The 22,073-nt window shown below is 33.8% G+C and overlaps 3 protein-coding genes across 5 annotated transcripts; 2 read left to right on the top strand and 1 right to left on the bottom strand.

Annotated features, from left to right (window-relative positions):
* The first annotated feature begins 3,554 nt into the window (after window positions 1-3,554).
* LOC126752041 (uncharacterized) lies at window positions 3,555-4,534 on the top strand. The gene is made up of 3 exons (XM_050462575.1): window positions 3,555-3,882; window positions 4,054-4,262; window positions 4,321-4,534. Exons 1-3 carry the CDS (start codon window positions 3,644-3,646, stop codon window positions 4,509-4,511), a joined length of 639 nt encoding a protein of 212 aa, XP_050318532.1. The 5' UTR covers window positions 3,555-3,643; the 3' UTR covers window positions 4,512-4,534.
* A 214-nt stretch (window positions 4,535-4,748) lies between these two features.
* On the top strand, window positions 4,749-7,067 carry LOC126752285 (DNA damage-regulated autophagy modulator protein 1). Its single transcript, XM_050462988.1, has 4 exons — window positions 4,749-4,911; window positions 5,195-5,316; window positions 5,408-5,795; window positions 5,861-7,067. Exons 1-4 carry the CDS (start codon window positions 4,847-4,849, stop codon window positions 6,024-6,026), a joined length of 741 nt encoding a protein of 246 aa, XP_050318945.1. The 5' UTR covers window positions 4,749-4,846; the 3' UTR covers window positions 6,027-7,067.
* On the bottom strand, window positions 6,791-16,108 carry LOC126752284 (forkhead box protein E4-like). 3 transcript variants are annotated; one of them, XM_050462986.1, is made up of 8 exons: window positions 15,997-16,108; window positions 10,368-10,472; window positions 10,221-10,299; window positions 9,759-10,135; window positions 9,626-9,704; window positions 9,503-9,560; window positions 7,525-7,584; window positions 6,791-7,434 (listed from the first exon to the last, which is right to left on the bottom strand). In XM_050462986.1, the coding sequence occupies exons 2-8, from the start codon at window positions 10,445-10,447 to the stop codon at window positions 7,343-7,345; spliced, it is 825 nt and encodes a 274-aa protein (XP_050318943.1). In that variant the 5' UTR covers window positions 10,448-10,472; window positions 15,997-16,108; the 3' UTR covers window positions 6,791-7,342. The 3 variants fall into 3 exon arrangements, with proteins under 3 accessions (XP_050318943.1, XP_050318942.1, XP_050318944.1); XM_050462985.1 differs by having other exon boundaries at window positions 7,525-7,587; window positions 15,997-16,107; XM_050462987.1 differs by having other exon boundaries at window positions 7,525-7,587; window positions 9,759-10,114; window positions 15,997-16,105.
* Window positions 16,109-22,073: the final 5,965 nt, after the last annotated feature.

The following is a 22,073-nucleotide window of genomic DNA, read 5'->3' as shown; positions in this document are numbered from 1 at the left end:
CCAGCCAGGTTCAGTTTATTTCAACTCTGCAGCTTGCAACTTGCTGCCGAACGCACTTTGCGCGCTGTCCGTTTGCCGCTGGCTAAAATTTAGATTTTTATATCATATACTATGCATGTAGACACACACACATACACATACAAACAGATGTACTCGGCAGTCGTAAAGACGTATCAGTACCACGACAGCTTATTGCTTTTTATACCACATGTAGATATGTATGTTGGTATGTAGGCCCATGGGTGCATATGGGTGCAGTTAGGTGTGTATGTAGATAATTGTGTGAGGTGTATCCATACTTTCAGTAGCAGCAGGCAGGTCGCTCGGACATTTGGCTGGACAATCGGTCGGTCCGCCGGTCGGTCGGTAGAATAAAGAACACGTTCCCGCTATTGATACGAACTGTGAGCAAATGCATTCGAATATTAAAGAGGATGCAGTAAACGTGCGGTGTTGCGGCCATGGCCAACGGTTGAGCCGCACTTTCGTATGCGTGTACGTTGGTGTGTTTAGTGCCGAAAGTGGTAGCCAAGCGCCATAAAATGCTGTCGACAGTCCAGATGCTTCGTAGCCGCAAGGAGTGCAATTTTGTTGGAAGCATTTCACTGACACAACACTAACACTGTATTTATTTTGCTATTACCGAAGTTAATACACATTACACTCGGCATGACACTTCCCTACTACTGCTACTAGCTTAGCTCTATATACCATATCCATACATATGTATGTATGGAACGAGTACGAGTATGAATTATGGCTGTGAGTAGGGCGCGAGGCAAATGTAAAATCAAATGCTCGCCAAAATGAGGAATTGAAAGTATCGCTGTTGCCTATATAAACATTTATATATTTGTGCACATATGAACATATACATATACAAGTATGTGTGTATATTGATATTATTAGTGTTATTAAGTTGGCGCGTCCTTTTAACGGCTTTCAGAAGCTGTAAAATGTATGTATAATCAGTCGGATAGATAGTAGATGTTAATGAATTGAATGTTCGTTAGCGAAATAAAATCCGATTAGACACAACTAGATTAAAAAATCGACCCAGATCCTTTAAGCGGCTCTGAAACATACTTACATATAATATATGTTCAATAATCTGTTGTATCTAAATTAATCAGTTATTAACTTAAGTTCGAAACTCGAAATCTGGCGCTTTGAATAAGAAAATGTGTTCTATATCTTTTTACAATTGAATTTACAATTTTCAGACCATAGTTCAATTCTCCAACGATTGGTGAATATACCAATCTGATATATAATCTCAGTGGCGTAGCTAGGAGGGGGGCGAAGGGGGCCGTCGCCCCGGGCGCAACGTCTTGGGGGGGCGGCAAAATGGTATTTAAAAACTCCAATTCGGGCAAAAATTCCTGCAAATTGTGTCAAAAGTGTAAAAGATATAGGGCGAAAATGGGTTTTTTGTATGGCTTTTAATAAGATGTCTTGTAAATTTACTATCAATTTCCTCAAAAACTGTATTGTGAGAATTTTGGAACTTCAGAATATGCGTGGCTTCTAGTTCCTAAATTTTATATACTTAATATCGAAGGTATTTTGTAAAAATTCACTTTTGTTTGAACCACCTCCTGAAACTTGTAGGTAGGTAGATAAAGGGGGGCGGCAGAACATCCTTGGCCCCGGGCGCCCAAAGTTGTAGCTACGCCACTGTATAATCTGATCAAAATTTACGCGAATTGACAAAAAATACAAAATTTTCACATATTTAATGCAAATCTTTATAATCGTCTTCAAAATAAGCGGCGAACGTTATCGCACCATGATAACCGACTATTGAATGTTTGAAATTGATGGTCGTGGTATCGGCGACATTTGGTTTCAACAAGACGGCGCCACTTCCCACACATCGCATCATTCAATGGATTTATTGAGAGAACACTTGGGTGAGCAGATAATTTCACGTTTCGATCTGGTCGAATGGCGCCCAAGATCGTGTGATATCACACCGTTAGACTTTTTGCTGTAGGGATATGTAAAGTCTAAAGTCTATGCGAACAATCCCGCTTCGATTCAGGGCTTGGAGCAGAACATCACGCGTATCAATCGCCAGTTACCAGTCGAAATGCTCGAACAAATCATCGAAAGTTGGACTCAAAGGATGAACCATCTGAGAGGTGGCCGTGGCCAACATTTGAAAGAGATAACCTTCAAAAAATAAATGCCAATGAATGTTCTTTCGAATGTTAATAAATGCTCCCCATTAAATTTGAAGTTTCTGTTGTTTTTCTTTAAAAAGGTAGAGAACCTTGAAATGGATCACTATTTATAAGCTTCGGGTGGAATGGTCTTCAGAGACTTTATCGAATTTTGTTTTTTTCGGTTTTGGTTAATTTTCGGAGCGCCTATAATGTTGTACAGTTTCGAGGTCATATTTATAAATCCACGTCTCGTCACCCGTCAGTTACGTTGTTAAGCATCTCTTTTGCGACCTCTAAATGAATGTGGGCTACGTTGTCAAGCATCTCTTTCGACATCTACTCGACATGATTCATACCCAAAACATTAACCAAAACTAGTTGAGTTGATCCATAGGAAATGTTGAGATCCTCTGCTATCTCTTTGATACCAACACGATTTTTTCCAGAAGTTTCCTTAACTTTTTCGTTGTTATCGTCATTAATAGGGGTGCTTAGACGACCTGCATGACTTAACGACCTTCACTGAATTGTTCAAATTCGTTGTTCAGTTTTTTTCTTCATAGTAAAAATCACCAGAGAAACTTTTCGCAAAACACATACTAGTTGACATAAGGCGATGAAACTTCTTTGCGAGCAGGGAAGATAAAATCTGCGATTACGACTTCCAATGGCTAAGCCCCGCTAACGAAAAGGAGTGCCATTGAAAAGAAGTGACTGAAAAAAATAAGATGATTATTGAAAAAAAGAAGAAGGAAGAGTTCGGATTGCCCGAAATACCTCTAAAATAAAATATTTATGTACTTCCTGGTCCACCAGATCGAACGGCAAATGATCTTAATTCTTAGTTTGACTTTACTTATTGAGCTCTAAGTATTAAGGATCAACCAAGAGGCTGACTCTGTCAAGTATCTAGAAATATGTGAAAATTATGGTGTTTTTATCATTTTTGTTGTAACGCTCCGAACTAAATATGACTCCATTTAGAGCGTTGAGGGCTTTCTTAGGTGTAATCCAGACTATAATAGTTTTTTCACTTCAAACGAAATTAATTTTAATTTATCATGTATAATCGATGGCAGTACTTATGAAACAATTTGATTAAGCTATCAAAACATAATCCTCTTCCGGAAAAACGGTTCAACAAAACTTGAATCTATTTCCGGTCAAGAGCCATCACCGAAGCAGTAATAACAGTATTAACAAAAAGTATTTGAGATTTTTTTTTATGTCAATACTGAAGCAGCCCGGTACCGTAGTTTTCTCATTTAATGTGAGATCGCTTCTAATTTCCGAATTCTGCGATATATAGATTTATTTATTGCATTGCTGATTTAAAACAAAAATGAAAATGACATCCCTAACCGATACTTATTACGCGATAACAAACCCGATTATAACTGCTCGATGTCACTCATCACTAAAGAACACTAATAACATTCCAATTTGCAAGTGAAAACAAAAATTGTTTTTAAAATATGAAGGAAAAAATGAGGCGGAATTTTTGGATTTCCTCTGAAATCGAGTGTATGTTAAATTTGCTGCGTGAAGTTTATAGAATACAAGGCACCACTGCAACAACAAATTACACGTTTATACAAATTGCAAACAAGATGAGGAAGAAGGGCTTTCCCAACAAGTCGGCCACACAAATACGACGAAAGTGGTTTCAAATGAAGTCGGCTTATTTGTGCTATAAACGCGGAAATGTTGAGAGGTAAGTGCAATATTTTAAAGGAATTAAGAGTTTGTTAATTTTATAAAAGAATTAGTCGGATAAACAAATCGCTACAAATATGCACATATGTAGATATTTCTGTATAATGTTGCCAGACTCAAAACTTTTGAACGTATTAAATGTTTAACATTTAAAATGGAATACTTTTAGGTTGCTCCTGATACCTGAGAAATTTCGTCCTATAATAGCGCAATTTGTTGATAAGGAAATTAAACCAAATTACCGCGAGCTGTCACCATCTCCAGAACCTGAGCCAGCACCACAACCGACACCATCGCCTCCACCTGCACCAGCACCAGCACCTGTTCAAACACCTATAATGACATATAGTAGATTGAGAGACACATCCAATGCCAGAAGTATGAGTACTCATTTTTAAAATTATATGTTTGATAATTACGTGTTTTCAAATTTCAGGTGGCCCAAAAAGCGTTAACAGTGAACTGAGATATGATGAGTTTTTCTCCGAAATAAAGCAGACACACAAAATTATTAACAGCACCTTTTCGAGTATGCAAAAAATTTTAATGGATTTCGAACATGAGTGCCAAGCTGAGAGAGATGCTAAGCTTATTACATTTATAAACAGTATGAAATATGATTTTTAATAAAAAGTAAAATTTGAAAAATATCTTTTCTTTAACTCTGTTTGGAGCATAGGCTAATCTTTCTAAATTACTTTTTATGAAGGATTTTGCAGAATGTTTGAATATTTTTTTTTATCAAAATTGTGTCATTTTATTTTTTTCTCAAGGTAAATTTTCAAAGGTTTTAGTACACAGCAGAAAAATTTTTAGAACAGTTTTGCTAAGGTACGGCAACACTATTGTATTATGCTATCTTGGCAACCCATTTTGGTAATATTATTTTTCTGCTCAGAATAAACAAGATTTGGGGAATATAGTAAATATTGACTATTGTTGTTTAAAAATTATCGAAAAATATGTCCTACATTTATTTGGTGCCGGTGGCCGTTTTTCTCTTATTCCAGATAACCTTTCTTGGAACGTGAGTAAATTTTTGAAAATCTTTGATAATGCAAGTGCGTTGTAGCTTTTTGTTAGGTATTTCTTTACTGAAAGCTAAACACATTTAATGCGTTAAAAATATTCGTAAATCTGATTTTTGAAGGATTAATTTGTAATCACGTAACATTTTCATTACAAGTTCAAAGTGCATTTAAACCACAAATTATCTCGCTCAGTACTTACATATGTCCTTATCAGTTTGCCAGCTTGCAAGTCTTCAATATCTTCTGCTTGCATAAATTTATCTGCTTTTTTTATTGCAGTTATATTGCCGCTGTACTTCAGGGTCATGTAGTGCCCACAGTGCCGTATATAAGTGACGATGGCACATACTCTCCAGAAAGTTGCGTATTTGGGCAGCTTATAAATATTGGCAGTGTGCTATGTAAGTAGAAGATCGCGAAAATTAATTGAAAATTAGTCATTTCATAACAATTTAAAATGCATTTATATACATATGTATGTAATTTTTTCAGTGGGCATCACTATTTACATACGATATCGCCAAATTCAACAACTTTATAGTCATCATCCCGATTTGGGATCCTTACTTTTGCGTTACAACAAGATTGCAGTCTGGTTTGGTATGGCTTCGTGTTTAGGTATAAGTATTGTTGGTAATTTCCAAGAAACAAATGTACGGATTGTTCATTTCACTGGTGCATTTTGTTGTTTTGGTTGTGGTACGGTGTATTTCTGGTTGCAAGCGTTAATTACCTACTTGGTATATCCCATTGCGGGTTCAAAATTATACGCTCATATACGACTGGGAATGGCTATATCCTGCACCATACTTTTCATTTTGATTGCCATTACTGGTGTAATGTCACATATTCTCTTCAAAGGCGATAATCCAAGACAATGGTAAGAAATGGGACAGATCATTTAAAAATTTCACTACTAACTTGTTTTTGTTTTTTGTTACTTAGGTATCCCTCGGATGGTGGTTGGTACTTCCATGTAGTTAGTTCAATATCAGAATGGATTATGGCTACTATTTTCTGCTTTTATATTCTAACTTTTACGGACGAATTTCGAGATGTTCGTCTAGAACATCCGGAGTTGACGTTCATCTCCTATTCCATCACTTTATAAAAATGTTTGAGTATACGTGCTATGTATATTTTTATACTATTGCAACATGTTGCTACAGTGTATAATAGTTTTGTTCACCTAGCGGTTGTTTGTATCACTTAAAACTATTCGCGATAGATAAAGAGTTATACATATATAAAAGTCCGTCCGTATACCGCATATGTGAACAACAGTTCGTATTGCGAATTTCGGAATAAAATTTCTCCGGTTTTGATCCTTGCAAGTTGCAATAGTATTAAATGTTCGGGTACATCCGAACTTAGCCTTTCCTTAATTGTTTTTATTTTATTTTTTTATAATACCCGACAACGACGAATATATGCAGTTGTTAGATATATGTATATGTTTCCAAAGATCTAAAAGTGCTGTGATAGGTTTTTATTTTTTTCCTACATTAAATAATTACACAGCAAATACAAGTTATCAAAAGTTGAATAATCTTTCTGCATTGTATTATATGTAAGTGCAAATTTGTGGGTGTTTGATGCAGTTAAATGAATTTATTTTGAAATAACATTTGAACACTCAGTAATTTGTATAGCTTTTAGTCGTAGTATAAATATTGCATATTGTTCAGAAAATGCTATTATTGGCTGAAATTTTCTATAAAGAGTAGTGAAATTATTTACCTATGAAATTACATTTTCAACGATAAAGTTTATAATATTAATTTTTGCATTGTATTTTTTATACAAAATTCATATATTTTCTATTAGTTATTAATGAATTTCAATCATAGTTGGATTTTTTTATGTTCCTACAAGTATGTTGCAATTGATGTTCGAGTCTCGAATCACTGCGGCAATATAGCAAGGCATCATAATCGCCACAACAATGTTGCTGTATAAGTATCAGCTGAGTATGTTGATGCAGTTATTTGATTGCGCGAACATCCTAGACATATTTATGAATATATATACATACATACATCTATTAAGATATATTTTTTGCATTTACGCAAATTAAATTATACATACATATACCAATTGTATAAACAATAATATGAAATAAACTGCTTGTCAATGAAGAATTTTCAAACAATTTTCTTTTTTTAATATTTCTTTATTTTGTTATTTTCTTTAAAAATTCTTTTAGGGCCTCATTGTCAACGTATAACTTTTAGTTACAAAGTGTTAGTAACTGATAGCTAAAAATTTAAATTTTTTCATACATTATTATTTGGTTTACTTCATTTTTGGTATTTTTTATTAGATTATATTTTTTTTAATTCTTTACAGTATACCATAATTTTACAGCTTTACATTTATTAAATATTGTGTTATCATATATATTTTCTTATATTTTTATAATATTTATCAATGTAAGGCAAATTGCTTCTGATAACTGATCAATGTCGCATCGGCATGGCTTTGTGATGAATGCTCATCTTTGATCATCAAATCGGGAACTATGTGAAAGTGATAAAATAAATTATAGTATGTATTTAATAATCTGTAAAATATGTAAATTCTTAGTACTAAGGAAATACAATACACACTTGTATTCCAAATGGGACATGGACATGGATCCATCATTTTAACGCCATCGGTAGAGATTCCTTCTGGAAAAATATAGAAAATATATAAGTTAGAAAACTGTTTTACTGAACAGCGAATTAAAAAATTTAATATATCTTAAACAAAAATAACTTGATTTAGTCAGTTCTTAATTAAATATATGTATTTGTCCCGCATGTACCATAGGAAGGTATAGGCCGATTTCATTAATTTTTGGTACCAAAATGAAAAAACATTTTTCTTATACTATTAACCGATACATACAAGATAAAATGAACCAAAGCACAGAAATACTAGTATTCAAACGCAGTGGGAATACATGCTCGATCATCTATTCCTGTACGAACAAATAACATGCTAGGAATAATTCTCTCTTTGTTGATTAACAAATCTCTCCCATCACATAGAACATGGCCATATTATTTACTGATTATGACAAAATTCGATCGTACAGGTTTTGAGATATGAAATGTCACAAAAAAGTGAACTATTAATACTATTCTTAAGCGGATACATACATACATATGTTGTCCTGACGATTACCGTAGTGTAGTGATAAGACTACTTAATTCAATTCCTGTTCCGACCGACCTCAAAAAATATTACTTTAATAGAGTAATATCATAAATTTGGCATAATAATGCCAAATCGCCTTAAAAAACCAAAAGCTTCTAACTCGTTGGAAAATAAACGGTTTTTCAATAGGGACGCTACAAAAGTAGACCGATAGGAACAGCAAACGACGCCATATTTTTCCGCTCTTTTGACATTTCTCTTCAGTAAGGTTTGCCGTTTCATCGTGGAAAAATATACGATCCAACAACGAGCCGAAATTATTAAAATTTACTACCGGAATACGGAGTCAGTGACCTCAACTTTAAGAGCATCCTGTCAGATCAACAATTGAGCGTCTGGTGGAAAAATTGGAATCCACATTAACAGTACAAAATTTTCCCGTGCCAGTGAGACCCAGAAATGCCTGTATTGTCGAGAATATTGCTGCCGCTAGCGCATCAATTGATGTAGACCCAAATCAGTCTCTCACTCGTCGTTCTCAAGCGTTGAGCAACTCTGTGACGTCGTTATGGCGAATTTTGCGAAAAAAATCTTTGCCTACATCTTTACAAGATCTGCAAGAACTGAAACCGCTTGACCACCAGAGTCGTCATATGTTCGTGAATTGGGCTGAACAACAACTTGAAAATGATCCGGATTTTCATCGAAAAATCATCTTCAGCGATGATGCTCATTTCTGATTGAATTACTTGGTCAATAAGCAAAATATGCGTTATTGATCAGGCAGCAATCTACACGTACTCCATGAGTCACCATAGCATCCCGAAAAAAATACGGTTTGGTGCGGTTTTTGAGCGGGCGGCATTAATAGGATTCGCTACCGCACAATTATAACCGAATACTTTTGGCCAAATTGGATGATATGGGCTTGGTTAATATGTGGTTTCATCAGAACGGTGCTACAAGACACGCAGCGAATATCACAATCGATTCCAAGTTTGGTGAACGCGTTATCTTCAGAACTGGCCCAATCAAGCGGCCGCCTCTCTTTCACGATTTGACGCCGTTATACTATTTCCTGTGGGGCGATTGTTGAACTTCGTAAGAATATCGACGAAATGTGCAATTGCAACAGTATCGACCGATTTATGCTTGAAAACCGACGAAAATTGGGTTCAAGGTCTGGACTTCTGCAAGCGTGCCATTGGTGGCCTTGCAAAAGAAATCGAGTTCCATACATAATGGCATCGAATGTGCTTTCGCAGGAATAAAAAATTTCATTGATATCCCAAACCGCTTTTGTAGCGCTCTTATTGAATATACTTATGTTTATAGGTTTAATGTCATCATTTTCGCCAAAGTTGATATTTAAATTTACTGCGCAAATTTTCGGTGTTAAAATCTCCCATAGGCTGTATAGAAGTGAAAAAATTGCCTACATACCTTGCTGGATAATGCTGTTGTAGTTGTTCGCACCCAGTAATGGTGTAGAAAAACTAGCCTATCGAATAAATAAATATAAAATTAAGACTACGTAATGAATCCTTAATCAACAGATAAACTTACTGCGGAATTATTCGGATAGCTATTTCTCACTGTAGACGGACCATAACCGGCTATTGTCTGTGTGGGTAACCATTGAGTACTGAAAGTGTTTATTTATTATTAGAGAATTTCATTGATAAGCCTCCAAATTTACTTTGTGTTGTATCTGTAGTATGTCTGGCAAGGTGTGTGATTGAAAATCATTTTCGAGGGGCAGGTGTCAGTCATTAACTTGGGAAAATGTCCCACCGAACGATAAGGTCGCTTCATGCGTCTTCTTCTCCGATAATTGCCATTTTCGAACATATTCTCATATTGTGTATCTAACGACCAATAGTTTCCTTTGCGTTCACCTGTACCCTCGCGCGGTACCTTTATAAAGCACTCATTCAAACTTAAATTGTGTCGTATTGAATTCTGCCAACCTTTCTTATTTTTTTCGAAATATGGAAAATGTGATGTGATGTAGCTGTAAATCTCATTGAGTGTAGCGCGCTTTAGTGGTGAGTTCTGAAAATTGAAAATATATATCTAATTTGTTTTATTGTCTTTTTTTATTGTGGTTTAAACGCCTAAAAGTAGGCTACATAAGTATTAATTCCTTTCAAGTTCATACCTGTATAGCCATTGCAATGAGCGCAACATAACTGTAAGGCGGTTTGGAGCTATTAATATCTGTTATTTCTGTGTTAAACCTGCCGATAGACAAATATAATTATAATTTAGTTATGTCACTAAAATTTGTATTTAAGAATTTGCTTACTTTTCTTTGGTTGTTTCAGTGGCATACTTTAGTTCTGCACAAGGGTTTTCCGGTGATGTCCGCATAATTGAGCTATGCATGTTATTAATTAGGTAGTCAATAAATCTGAAAAGTATATTTCATTTATATAGAGATCTTATATTGTTTCTTTATTTGTTTTTTTTTTTTGTTATTAAAAATGTAATATTAACCTTCAACGTTTATTTTAATATTTGCTGGATGTGTGACAGAAAGGGCGATTCTGAGTAACCGACGGAAAGCGTGCAATAAAAATAAAATAATATTGTAAGGTATTCAGCTAAGTTAGTTTACTTAAGGGGTCACATGGCTTTCCTCGAGTAAAAAGCAGCCTTTTGCAACAATTTTTTCTCATATAAAAAATTAAATATTTTATTAGAACTTTGATTGTTACAAACATACACTATTAGCAAAGAAATTCTGAAACGTTTGGAAAAAGTATTTTAAACTCGTCCATTGTGACTCAATTTTCGGTGACCCCTTGGAAAGAAGATGCGCCCGCGCTTGTAAAAAATACGTAATTTAGTTAAAACCTTAACTTAGGACTCGGTCTAAGGAAAACAACTGAAAATTGGATTTTTGGCGGACATTTAAAAAAAAAAATTAAAATTTCAGTGCAAATTTCGCAATTTTTTTTTTTCAAATAGTTGTAATCGAAAAAAATCTTTAGTCCAAGGCTTTAAGAATTGTATCTCAAAGGCCTGTGTAAAATTTCATGAAGGTTCGGTTGAGTAATTTTCGAGAAATATTTCCAACCGACTTCAAAAACACAGTTTCGAGAAAAAGGCGTTTCAAGACGGCGCACTTAGCCTAGCTAGCTCGAGCACACAACTTCTCAAGGCTGTATCTCCGAAACTATTACTCGGATCAACTTGAAAATTTAAGGCAATATTCCAGAGGTATTGTAGAATTTAATAAGACAATAAAAAAACACCTTAATTTTGATACAGAAAACAAAAAACCCTTACATACGGATAAAACTCAATTCCTATTACATAAGGTTAGATAATTTTTTAAAGCAAAAAAATTATAGTATAGATGAAACCCACTGGTAAAGTAAGATAAAATTACAACAATGAAAGGAAAAATAATGTTTGGCCGATCTGAGTCGGAAAAAGGAAAGAAAGGGGTGGCTAAAAAATTTTTACATCAACACCTTTTACAGATTACCTCAAAATTTATACGAAAAATTTAAATATCCAAGCTTTTTAGTTTTTTATTTTAACATTTTTTTCTCTTACGAAATTTGGGTAAACTAACAATTTTATGTACCAAACATGTTTATGTAGCACTACGACGAGCGCAGCAGCCGTTCTCAAGCGGCTTGCTAAATTACGTAGAAGCCATTAAACACCGAATATGATCAAATCAAAGTGACATTCAAAAGAGGGCATTTGGAATAAATAACAAAGAATCTGAAAAATTATTTTAATTGACCGTAAACTGAGACTGATCGATATTGCTGAAATTGTAAGGATATTAAAGAACGTGTTGGGCATATCGTTCATAAGAAATGGGTATACAAAGAAAATAGCTGAAACAGTTAAAAACTTTCACAAAAATCGAGTTTGAGTGTTTCGGCGAGTGGAAAAAGCGCTGGCTGGGCTTATTTTAGAGACGACGACAGCATGAATGTAGACAAATGAATATTTTTTTTCCATAATTCCCGTTATTTTTTTAACACACCTCGTATGTCGTATAAAAAAATTCCCTTTGCCATAAAATATACATATTTAGGGGACTCACAACTTGTTATAACTCATCGTAAAATCATTTTAGACTTGTTTAAAAAAATTGTTGCTGGATTACATACACAAATGAGTTTACTCTTTCAAAACCCAACTCTTTCTCTCTCTTTTACTAATACTAAAATGTATTGCTTGCTTTCACTATGATCTTTTTTAAAAACTCTTGTTAGATATAGCAGACATTCGTTCACGTTTTCTATAAATTGTGTTCAAATTTCTAGACTTTTTTTAATTTTTTACCGCCGGTTTATCAACTTCGTCATTTTTTATCCGCACACAAGTTTTGGATAAACTTTTCAAAGCAGTCCATCTCGATCATTTGAAAATTAGACCCGTGGGTTTCAAAGTTCAAAAAATCTCAAATAAAATCCGGAGACAACCAAGCTTCTTTTTGTAAAACCTTGATTCATATTTCCTAAATTGACCACCATTCAAATTACTTTTTATCTGATTCTTTTTCATGCCCTAAACACATTCAGTAGTACATATGTATGTATATGTCATTACATATTACAAATCATCATGGTTTAAGCAAGCGGCAAATCATTGTTTGATGCAGCAAAGACTTCTTGTTTCTAACGCATATTAAATAATACATATTAGTTATTAAACAAAGTATGAGTCACAGTTGGAGAAGGAAATACTACCGAATCTCAGGGGTTTCGTTCGATAGGTTTTCTAACAAAGACTGTCATTGCGACAATTTTCTGTTTAAAAATATAATTCAAGTTGGTAGGACTGTCCTTAATTACTATGTCATATATGAACGTGATCTATCTACCAGTTTGTTCACAGCAGCTGCTTAAGTCGGTACACCTCAATAGTGCGTTGCGATTTTTACAATGGATAAAAATATCGAACCAAAAGTTTGTCTCAAATTTTGTATTTCTAACAAAATTTCTTGTGCGAAATCGTTGCGAATGCATTGGAAAGTGCTTACGGTGATTCTGTTTTATCAAAAACACAAACCTACGAGTGGCCTTCAAAGACAGTCGAGAGATCGTTGAAGACATGCCTCGTTCTGGACGATCTTCGACCTCTTCAACTGATGAAAATATTTAAAAAGTGAAGGATACATATGATGCTTCAAAATCAGTGTTAGTGAAATGACAAGAGAGTTCGACATCTCTCGCGAGTTCGTGAATCCGTTCGAATGATTTTGGATATGAAACGCGTTTTGCTCGACTCGTCTCAATAAAGCTGATTTTTTTTCAAAATTTGTACCGTAAACAGGTCTCTTTGAACATGCTTTATCGTGCGAATTCCGATACCACATTCATGGAGAGCATTATAACTGCCGATGAGATATGGGTTTATGAGTTTGACATGCGAACAAGTCAACAATCATCGGAATGGCGTCGAAACCAAAAACTATACCAAAGCCGCTCAAAAATCAATGTGATACTCATTCTTTTCTACGATATTCGTTGTTTGGTGCATCAGGAATTTGTTCTGGAGGGACATACGGTTAATAAGGAGTTCTATTCGGTCGTATTGAGTCGTTTGCGTCAGAACATCCGTCGAAAAAAGCCGAAATTGTCGAAGAACAACATCGATTTTACACGATGGTAATGCACCATAGCATCAAACACGATTGTGACCGAATTCAAAACCAAAAACGCAATGAATACTATATATTAATCACTGTATTTAACAGATTTTCTCCGTGTGATTTTATTCACCAAACTGAAATTGCCGCTCCGTGAAACCCGTTTTAAGTTGATCGAAGAGATTAAAAAATTAGCTGAAGAAGCTGAAGGCCATTCCACAAAGTGCTTATGAAAAGTGTTTCGAGGACTGGAAAACCCCGTTGACATAAGTGTATTACATCTGGTGAGGATTATTTTGAAGGCGACAAAATAAATATTGATGAATAATTAAACATTTTGCGTTTTATTTACAATTTCCGGGTGCTTTTTTCACAATGTGTATGAAAAATATTGAACTTTAAGTTACAGAAAAATATATAATCCAGTTTAGCGTTTAGTATTATAGGTCAATCAAATGATATTTAGTCACTTAGTTTCACTGTGACTCTTATTAAGAAGAACTAGGCGAGTGTAAATCTTTTCCGTCAAATACTCTGGCACTTTTAAAGATTTTAATTTAAACCCTCTAAATCTAAAAACTCGACTTTCAGAGTTTTTGAAGTAAAATTTGTACATTCCTTATGAAATGTATATTTTTTTGCATAAAAGTATAACTATAAAAGCTTATCGCGGAGTCACTTTATTTGTGTCTAATTTTTATTTTAAATAATATGTTTAGTTTTTGTTTTTTTACCGACAGTTTTTTACAAAAGTATTTATATTTTGTAGTTTCACTTCGAAAAATTATAATATAATATATAATTTGGTTTGCTTAAGTAATTCTTTTACTCTAAATTTCTGTTCATATTTTTTATTAGTAAATTTATTTATTGTTTCTTTATTTTTTTTTTGTATTATCAGTAAGTAAGGTATATTTTTAATTTACAGACCGTTGTAAAAACAATTTTTTTGTTGTAAAAATTCTGCTTTGTGGTAAATTTACCGACGGATTTAACAAAAGCATTTGTTTTTTATTTTTGAAATTCAATTCGAACTGATCGTGGATTTATTCAAGAATTATAATAATTTGTATCTGTTCTTAAATTAAAGTCTTTTCTTATTACTTTTTTATTATTAGTAGGTATTTTTTGTAAAAAATTCCGTTTTTAATTTATCGACGGATTTTTATTAAAGTATTTGTTGGTATATTTTCGAAATTCAGTGCGAACGGATCGAAGCGAAGAAGTATATTAAATATTATTTTCTTCTTCTTAATAAAAAAAACATAATTCAATTGAAATGTTTTTTTTATTACCTTTTATATATATTTTTTTATTTTTTATTATTAGTAAAAACTTTATTCAAAATTTACAGCTCATTGTAAAGACGATTTTTTTCTTTCTTATAAAAATATAGCCTTTTAATTTACTGCTGGTTTTAACAAAGTATTTGTTTTTATATTTGCACTTACTATATACTTTTTTATCTTTTTTTGTTATAAAAATTCTGCTTTTAAATTTAGCGACGGAAAAAGTATTTGTTTCTAATTTTTCGAAATTCTCCACGAACTGTTCACAGACTTAAGATAGAATTTCTAATTTATATTTTAAACAATATATTTATTTTTTTTTACCGACTGTTTTCTACAAAGTATTTGTTTTTATATATTATTGTTTTTCACTTCAAAGAATTATAATTTATATTTTTTTGTTTAAATATTTTTTTTACTAAAAATTTTTGTTTTTAATTTCTCATATTTTTTATTAGTAAATTTATTTATTTTTTTATTATTATGTATTATTAGTAAAGTACAATTTTTATTTACCAATTGTTTAATTGAAATATTGCTTATTTTCATTTCTTTTTACTTTTATTCTGTTTTGTAATTTTATTTTTATAATTTTATTACTATTAGTAAATATTTATTTTAAATTTATTATTTTTATATATATTTATTTTGCAAAATTTTTTTTTTGTTTTAAAAATTCCGTTTTTAACTTTCCGCCGGATTTTTACCGAAGTATTTGTTGCTATATTTTTGAAACTCACTTCGAACTGATCACAGACTTGAAATAGAATAATATTAATTTTTATTTATCATTTGCTTAATTAAAATATTATTATTTGCTAAACATTTTTTAAAATTAAGTAATTTTAATTTTTGTTATTTTTTTGTTGTTAAATATCACTTATTTATATTTTTAAAAAATTAATCTTTTTATTATTAATTTTGTTGTTAAACAGCACTTTCCGATTATCCCATAACATAAATAAATTGAAAATTTGTTTTTATTTTCTATATAAAAATTTATTCTAAACTAGTTTGCTGCTTACTAAAAATGTAATCTCAGATTTTCAATTGTTTAAAACCATATGTAATTTGGTTAATGGCTGTAAATGTACTAATCGTCTGGCGATTGATGACTTGATCTGTAGCGCTGTGAAAGTATCAAACTGCAATTAAGCAGTACATAAGATGTTACGATTTAAAAGTGCTAAATAAGAATTCTCCAGTATATGCACATACATACATGCATACTGCAACTGACTGTATATACATACATATATGTATGTCTGTAAGTATGTGTGAATGTAATATGCCGTCGTTGCATTTTCTCTATGGCCTACAATTGAATATATATACACATAAATACATACATATTTTACATACATATGTGCATTGATGGTATATAATTAGTTTTCACATATTTACCCGACAGTCGCATACTGTTTTGTTATTGGTTGTTACTTTCGCGAAAATAACAACACGAAACTGCCTGCCCTTAAATGTGCCCTACTCTGCTATACATTCTGTTACATCAAAACCATTTGATTTGCGAAAATGCCAAAAGCAGTTGCTAAAGCGATAAATGCACAAACATGCAATCAGCCATACGGCAACTGATAAGCTGTAAAGATTATATGCGCATAGTTGATTAATAATGTTTTAAAATGTTTAAATATATTCTAAAATACTGATTTTATGGAAAATAAATTTATTGCAAGCAAACAGTAGGGAAAGGTTACTTTCGGCTCCAAACGAGATTTGAGCTTGTACTCTGCCCACGCGATATTCTTATTCCAATAGCTTCTATATTTGCCGGGGCTTGGGTTAAGCTTTTTTTTCAGTCGCCTTTGAATAACTTATCGCATTTAAGTTAATATAATTAGATTTAAGCATTACACGGATTGGAATAAGCTGAAATTAGTCTTCTTTACCGCAATGTGGCGCCACCTGATCTTTCCAACGGAGTAGAGGCCTTCCTCTTCCTTTCCTTCCCCTGGCGGGTACTGCGACGAATACTTTCAGAGCTGGAGATTAGTCCCGAGATTAGTCACAAAAAACTCTGCCCAGGCATATATTTATATGAGTGTGCAGTACAAGATACCAGCTGATCAAATTTTACCCGGACCTCTTCTTCTTTATTGGCGTAGACACTGCTTACTCGGTTATAGTTTCTTCCTTTTGTTTGGTGCCAATTGGAGATTTCAAGTGGTCTTTGCAATGGAGTGATCGGTCGACAGGCCTAGCCAGCGGCTATCTCTTAATTCGCTGAACTGTGCCAATGTCAACGTATATCTCGAACAGCTCATCGTACTATCGACTTCGGTATTCGCTATTGCCAATCCGCGGAACTTTTCTCTCGAAAGCTCTCATCAGATGATGTCATCGTCCATGCTTTTGCACCATATAGCAGGATGGTCAGGCAATTTAGCATTGTTATATCACTTCCATCTCGAATTCAGTACCATGCATGATTTTATTTTTATATTGCATAATTCTTCCTGGAACCATTAGCTAATAGGACTATCTTTCATTTTTAATAAAACTTACAAGCAGGCTGAAAAATTTGCACAGTTTTATAGAAAAACATTTTGTTTAAGCAGAATCGATTTTATTGTTCAACATAGGTTTTTTTCAAGGATATCGAATATAGTGATCTTCCTTTGTCGATTTCGTTTTCGTAGTATGATTCGTCTTTTATTTCAATATAGATCACAGTCTTGGCATTCTATTGAGGTATGCGAACACGGAAAAGTCAATGTGGTGCGGAGAATGCGGTGAATAAGTAATCAAATCAGACCATAAGATGTTAAGTGAGCGGGGCATGCAAATTGTGCGGATATTCTTTACACGTGCCTTTGACAACCCGTCAGAAGTGAGCGTGGCAAGGCACTGGAGAAGAGGAATGTGGCAGCACCAGTAGCAGATAGATAGGGGCCGTACTGCACACCAGAATAGTTGAAACCACAGTAGGGGATACCAGAATTCGCATCGGTACTACAAGAGGCTGCCCCCTGCCGTGTCGTGAACGAAGTGCAAAAGAGATTAGGTCTGGTTAAGGGATGGTGAAGTGGCGTTGGACTGAACATTAACACCTCGATTTCGGTAGGACTTCAACTATCGAAGCTGCAATGATTCGCATGCATCTGTTTGTCGAGTGCCATGCGCACACGGCTAAACAGTCTACCAGATCGTAACCAAGTGCACCTGGGTGCCCGGTCACAAAGTTATAGCCGGGAATGAACTGGCTGATAAGCTCGCCCGCTGAGATTGTAAGCATCCACTGAGATGATAGGACCTGAAACTTTTTTTGTAGTTGGTCCCCATACCATAAAGGTGCTGCTCCGCAAGGATGAAGGATTAAGGATGGGTGGTTAGAGCCTTAGCAGGTTTAAATATGTAATCAACCTCCCAAAAGACAAACTCCGGCTACTTCTCGCTTTCGACTATATCTCACGACGTAATTGCTCGCCAGCTATGCAATTTAAGCACATGTCTTATGAAGTATCTCTTCTTATAAACAACATAAAGTAGTCAGTCTCCTTGCTATGTATGAAGGAAAATATCCCTGGTCATGGATACTTATATACCAATAGTTTAAATTCGGTGCAATTATTGTCCAAATATTACTCCCTTCGAAAAATTTTACTCTCTAAAGTTAACACTAAATTATTGGTGTACAAAGCTAAAACACTTTTTAACTGCTTGACGCAGTTGGTTAAAAAATATTGCAATCAGAAGTATAATAACTAGCGGTGCGGAGTGGAAAATAACAGACTTGATAAAGATTTTAGTTGATTAAATTTATATTTAGCAGGAAGACAGTATTTGCAATAGTTAATTATATTAATTTTCACGAATGATTAAATTTTTAAGAAATACTAATTGAGTGACGTAATATAAAACTTTATTAATAAGTTTACTTTATACTTTTATCTTTTTATATTTTAATAATAATAATTTTATATATTGTTATGCATTCACCTTTTATTTGGTATATAATTTTACATATTTTATTTTTTTATTTTAAGTTAAAAAAATCCACCAGTTTTGGATTTTTTCATAGGAATACCGAATTTTTTAGAGAATTATCATTTTTGTTACGGAAACATAGACATTTTCCAAAATTCTCTTTCTTTAGGGCATGCTACTGGAGTAACTATACTAGACGGTACGAAACTCAAGGCGGTTCCATTATGTGGATCTGGTGTCGGCTCTTGACTTCAAATTGAAGACACTTTTGTTATAAAGGAAAAAAATTGCAGAAAAAGTTTACTGGAAAATAAGTTAGTGGAGAGTTTTCAAATTAATCCGATCTGGAAAATAAAATTGATTTCTATCTAGTTATGCACCAAACATTAGCCCTTTAAACTTTAGGAACTCAGTTAATGATACATGTAGGGTATGATGCATCCAGCGGATTCATTTGACGGCAAACATAAAAAGACATTCGAGAAAGACAGAAAAGTACTATTAGGTTAATATGGACCCAAAATGCCACGTTTGTGGACCGCTTTAGTTTATTAATGGAATATCATATCTTACAATCCTTCAGCGGAGCCACTTTTATCTCTTGAATCATTATTCACTGCCTTTTTTTACTGAATACGGGGTTGAAGGGGGATTCTAACCCTATAAAGCATATTTTTATACTCTTTCAACATGTTGCTACAAAGTATAATAATTTTGTTGACATAACGGTTGAATGTATCACCTAAAGCTAATCGAGTTGGATATAGGGTTATATATGTATATATAAATGATCACGAGGAAGGAACGACCTCAAATCCGGCTGACCTGCTCTCCTTCCGTACGTTATCGGACAATTTTTGCTCAAGAAAAAACGCCATCAAAGTAAGAAATACTATGAAATATCAAATTAGGTTACGACTTATCGTTTCACTGTATATATATAAATGATAAAGACGACCTCAAAAATTTGTTATCGGACAAGGCCCACAAAACGCCATTAAGTAAAAAACAAGACATTACTTGTGGGCTTAAAATTTTGGACGTGACCCTTAAAGTCGCCCTCTAATTTGTTTAATGTAAATATCTCCTAAGCAACTTAAGCTAACAACCAAGTTTGCTCTGAGCAAATTCCTTAAACACTACGAAAAATGCGATAAATCAATAACTAAATACGACAGAGACACACAATTTACACCCGAGATGATATAAAAGGGCTCAATACGAGCCGGCGTAAAAACTGGACGATGGGCGGGGCACCGCCAACTTTTGGGTGAAATCACCTATCTCGGGATCTTCCCGATCGATCTCAAACAAACCATTTACGTAACATACTTCTCGCAATCCTGTGTAACCTTTCTACCTAAAATGGATAAAATTGGGCATAAACATGACCTAGCTCCAATATAATAAACATATAACATGCGGGTGACTTTACTCCATATGATTGGTGGTCATATGTAAGGTACCCTAATGAATTTTAGGTAACATTTTATTTGTATGTTTTTGAGATATCGATCTGAAATTTTACACACGTCCTTTTCTCACCAAGAAACTGCTCGTTTGTCGAAACCGCCGATATCGGATCACAATGGCATATAGCTGCCATACGAACAAACCGATCAAAATCAAGATTTTATACCCTTTTATGCCATAAGAAATGTAGTAAAAAGTATTGTAGCTTTGGTGCAGCAGAATTATACGGGTTTTCTTGTTTTATGTCGGAAATCGACTCAGTGGTTTGATATTGTCTGCTAAGGGATAATCGTTGCAAGAAAAACTTTTTGTCCTCGTAAAAATCATGATTAAAGGTAGGTCAACAATGAAAAAAGTTGTCACGATTAATAGTAATTATTATTTAAGCTTTGGAAAGCAATGTGAATGACGTAGCTATAGTTAAGTATATATTATATATACATACATATGAATACATATATGTATACAAATATATATACATATATTCCTTAAAGCATTTCTGCACTGTTTGCGCTCTCAAATTCGGCATCGGCAGCTGGGCCATGGGTGACGCGATATTCTGCAACTATGAAATTCATTCTGCATGGAAAATACTACAAGAGTAAAATTTAGCTGATTGTAGCAATTGCATTTTCAAAACTGATTGTGTAAGCACTATTCCTCTGTACGAGTACGTAATAAGAGTTTATTTCAGCACTTTCAGTATTATTACAAAGGCATATATGTACATATACACACACTGTTTACATACCTACATATAGTATGTTCCTACATATGTTTGTACATATATATAGTATTTATATGCAAGTTCGAATATTTGACTCACATTTTTTAATACGCTTAATGCACAAACTAAGGTTATTTCTTGAGATAATCAGCGTTTATTCAATGCTGAAATGGAAAAATCTTTCTTCGCTCTAAAATTTAAAAAATGTCATTTACATGCATACATATATACATTGCTTAAATATGTATGTACAAAAATATCATTTTCATACATATGTACATAGTATATATACTTAAATACGTATGTATGTAAATATCTTTAAGCTTAAAGTATGCGATTCTGCATTGTCTAAAAAAATGAATGCCAGGAAAATAACAGTTTGCTGAAAAAAACTGCGAAAGTTTTCCATACAAGCCCTTGATTCCGATCATTCAGTTTGTATGGCAGCTATATGTTATACTGGTCCGATATCGGCAGTTCCGTCAAATGAGCAGCTTCTTAAAGATAAAATGACGTTTACAAAATTTTAAAACGATGTCTTAAAAACTGAGGGACTAATTCGTATATATACAGACAGACAGACAGACAGACAGACAGACAGACAGACAGACAGACAGACGGACATGGATAAGCCGACTCAGTTCAACATTCTGATCATTTATATATATATACTTTATAGGGTGTCCGACGCTTCCTTCTGGGTGTTACAAACTTCGTGATAAACTTAATATACCCCGTTCAGGGTATAATGAGACAGGCCGAAATGCGTGAGTATGAAGAGCTTGACAAGCTGGCCGACAGGGGTAATGCTCGAAAATGCTACGAAAAAATACGGCGGCTAGCAGAAGCCGGAACATGTTCATGTAGAACCCCCAGAGGGAATCTAGTGACAGACTGAAATTATGGTGGGAGCACTTCTCCAGCCTGTTGAATGGCAGTGAAAGCATAACGCCA

Source organism: Bactrocera neohumeralis, chromosome 3 (genome assembly GCF_024586455.1).
Source record: "Bactrocera neohumeralis isolate Rockhampton chromosome 3, APGP_CSIRO_Bneo_wtdbg2-racon-allhic-juicebox.fasta_v2, whole genome shotgun sequence".
Lineage (NCBI taxonomy): Eukaryota > Metazoa > Arthropoda > Insecta > Diptera > Tephritidae > Bactrocera > Bactrocera neohumeralis.
The sequence above is the reverse complement of the archived record's forward strand: the minus strand, read 5'-3'. Positions and strand labels throughout refer to the sequence as shown.

Bases quoted from the DNA above. Each gene is read 5' to 3' on its own strand.
- LOC126752041 (XM_050462575.1), top strand. From the start codon at position 3,644: ATGAAGGAAAAAATGAGGCGGAATTTTTGGATTTCCTCTGAAATCGAG. The intron at 3,883-4,053 runs GTAAGTGCAATA...GAATACTTTTAG, and splicing joins AAACGCGGAAATGTTGAGAG to GTTGCTCCTGATACCTGAGA. The intron at 4,263-4,320 runs GTATGAGTACTC...TTCAAATTTCAG, and splicing joins AGACACATCCAATGCCAGAA to GTGGCCCAAAAAGCGTTAAC.
- LOC126752285 (XM_050462988.1), top strand. From the start codon at position 4,847: ATGTCCTACATTTATTTGGTGCCGGTGGCCGTTTTTCTCTTATTCCAG. The intron at 4,912-5,194 runs GTGAGTAAATTT...TTTTTATTGCAG, and splicing joins CAGATAACCTTTCTTGGAAC to TTATATTGCCGCTGTACTTC. The intron at 5,317-5,407 runs GTAAGTAGAAGA...TAATTTTTTCAG, and splicing joins AAATATTGGCAGTGTGCTAT to TGGGCATCACTATTTACATA.
- LOC126752284 (XM_050462985.1), bottom strand. From the start codon at position 10,447: ATGCATAGCTCAATTATGCGGACATCACCGGAAAACCCTTGTGCAGAA. The intron at 10,136-10,220 runs GTATGAACTTGA...AAAACAAATTAG, and splicing joins TCATTGCAATGGCTATACAG to ATATATATTTTCAATTTTCA. The intron at 7,588-9,502 runs GTATGTAGGCAA...ATATTTTTCCAG, and splicing joins CAACAGCATTATCCAGCAAG to AAGGAATCTCTACCGATGGC.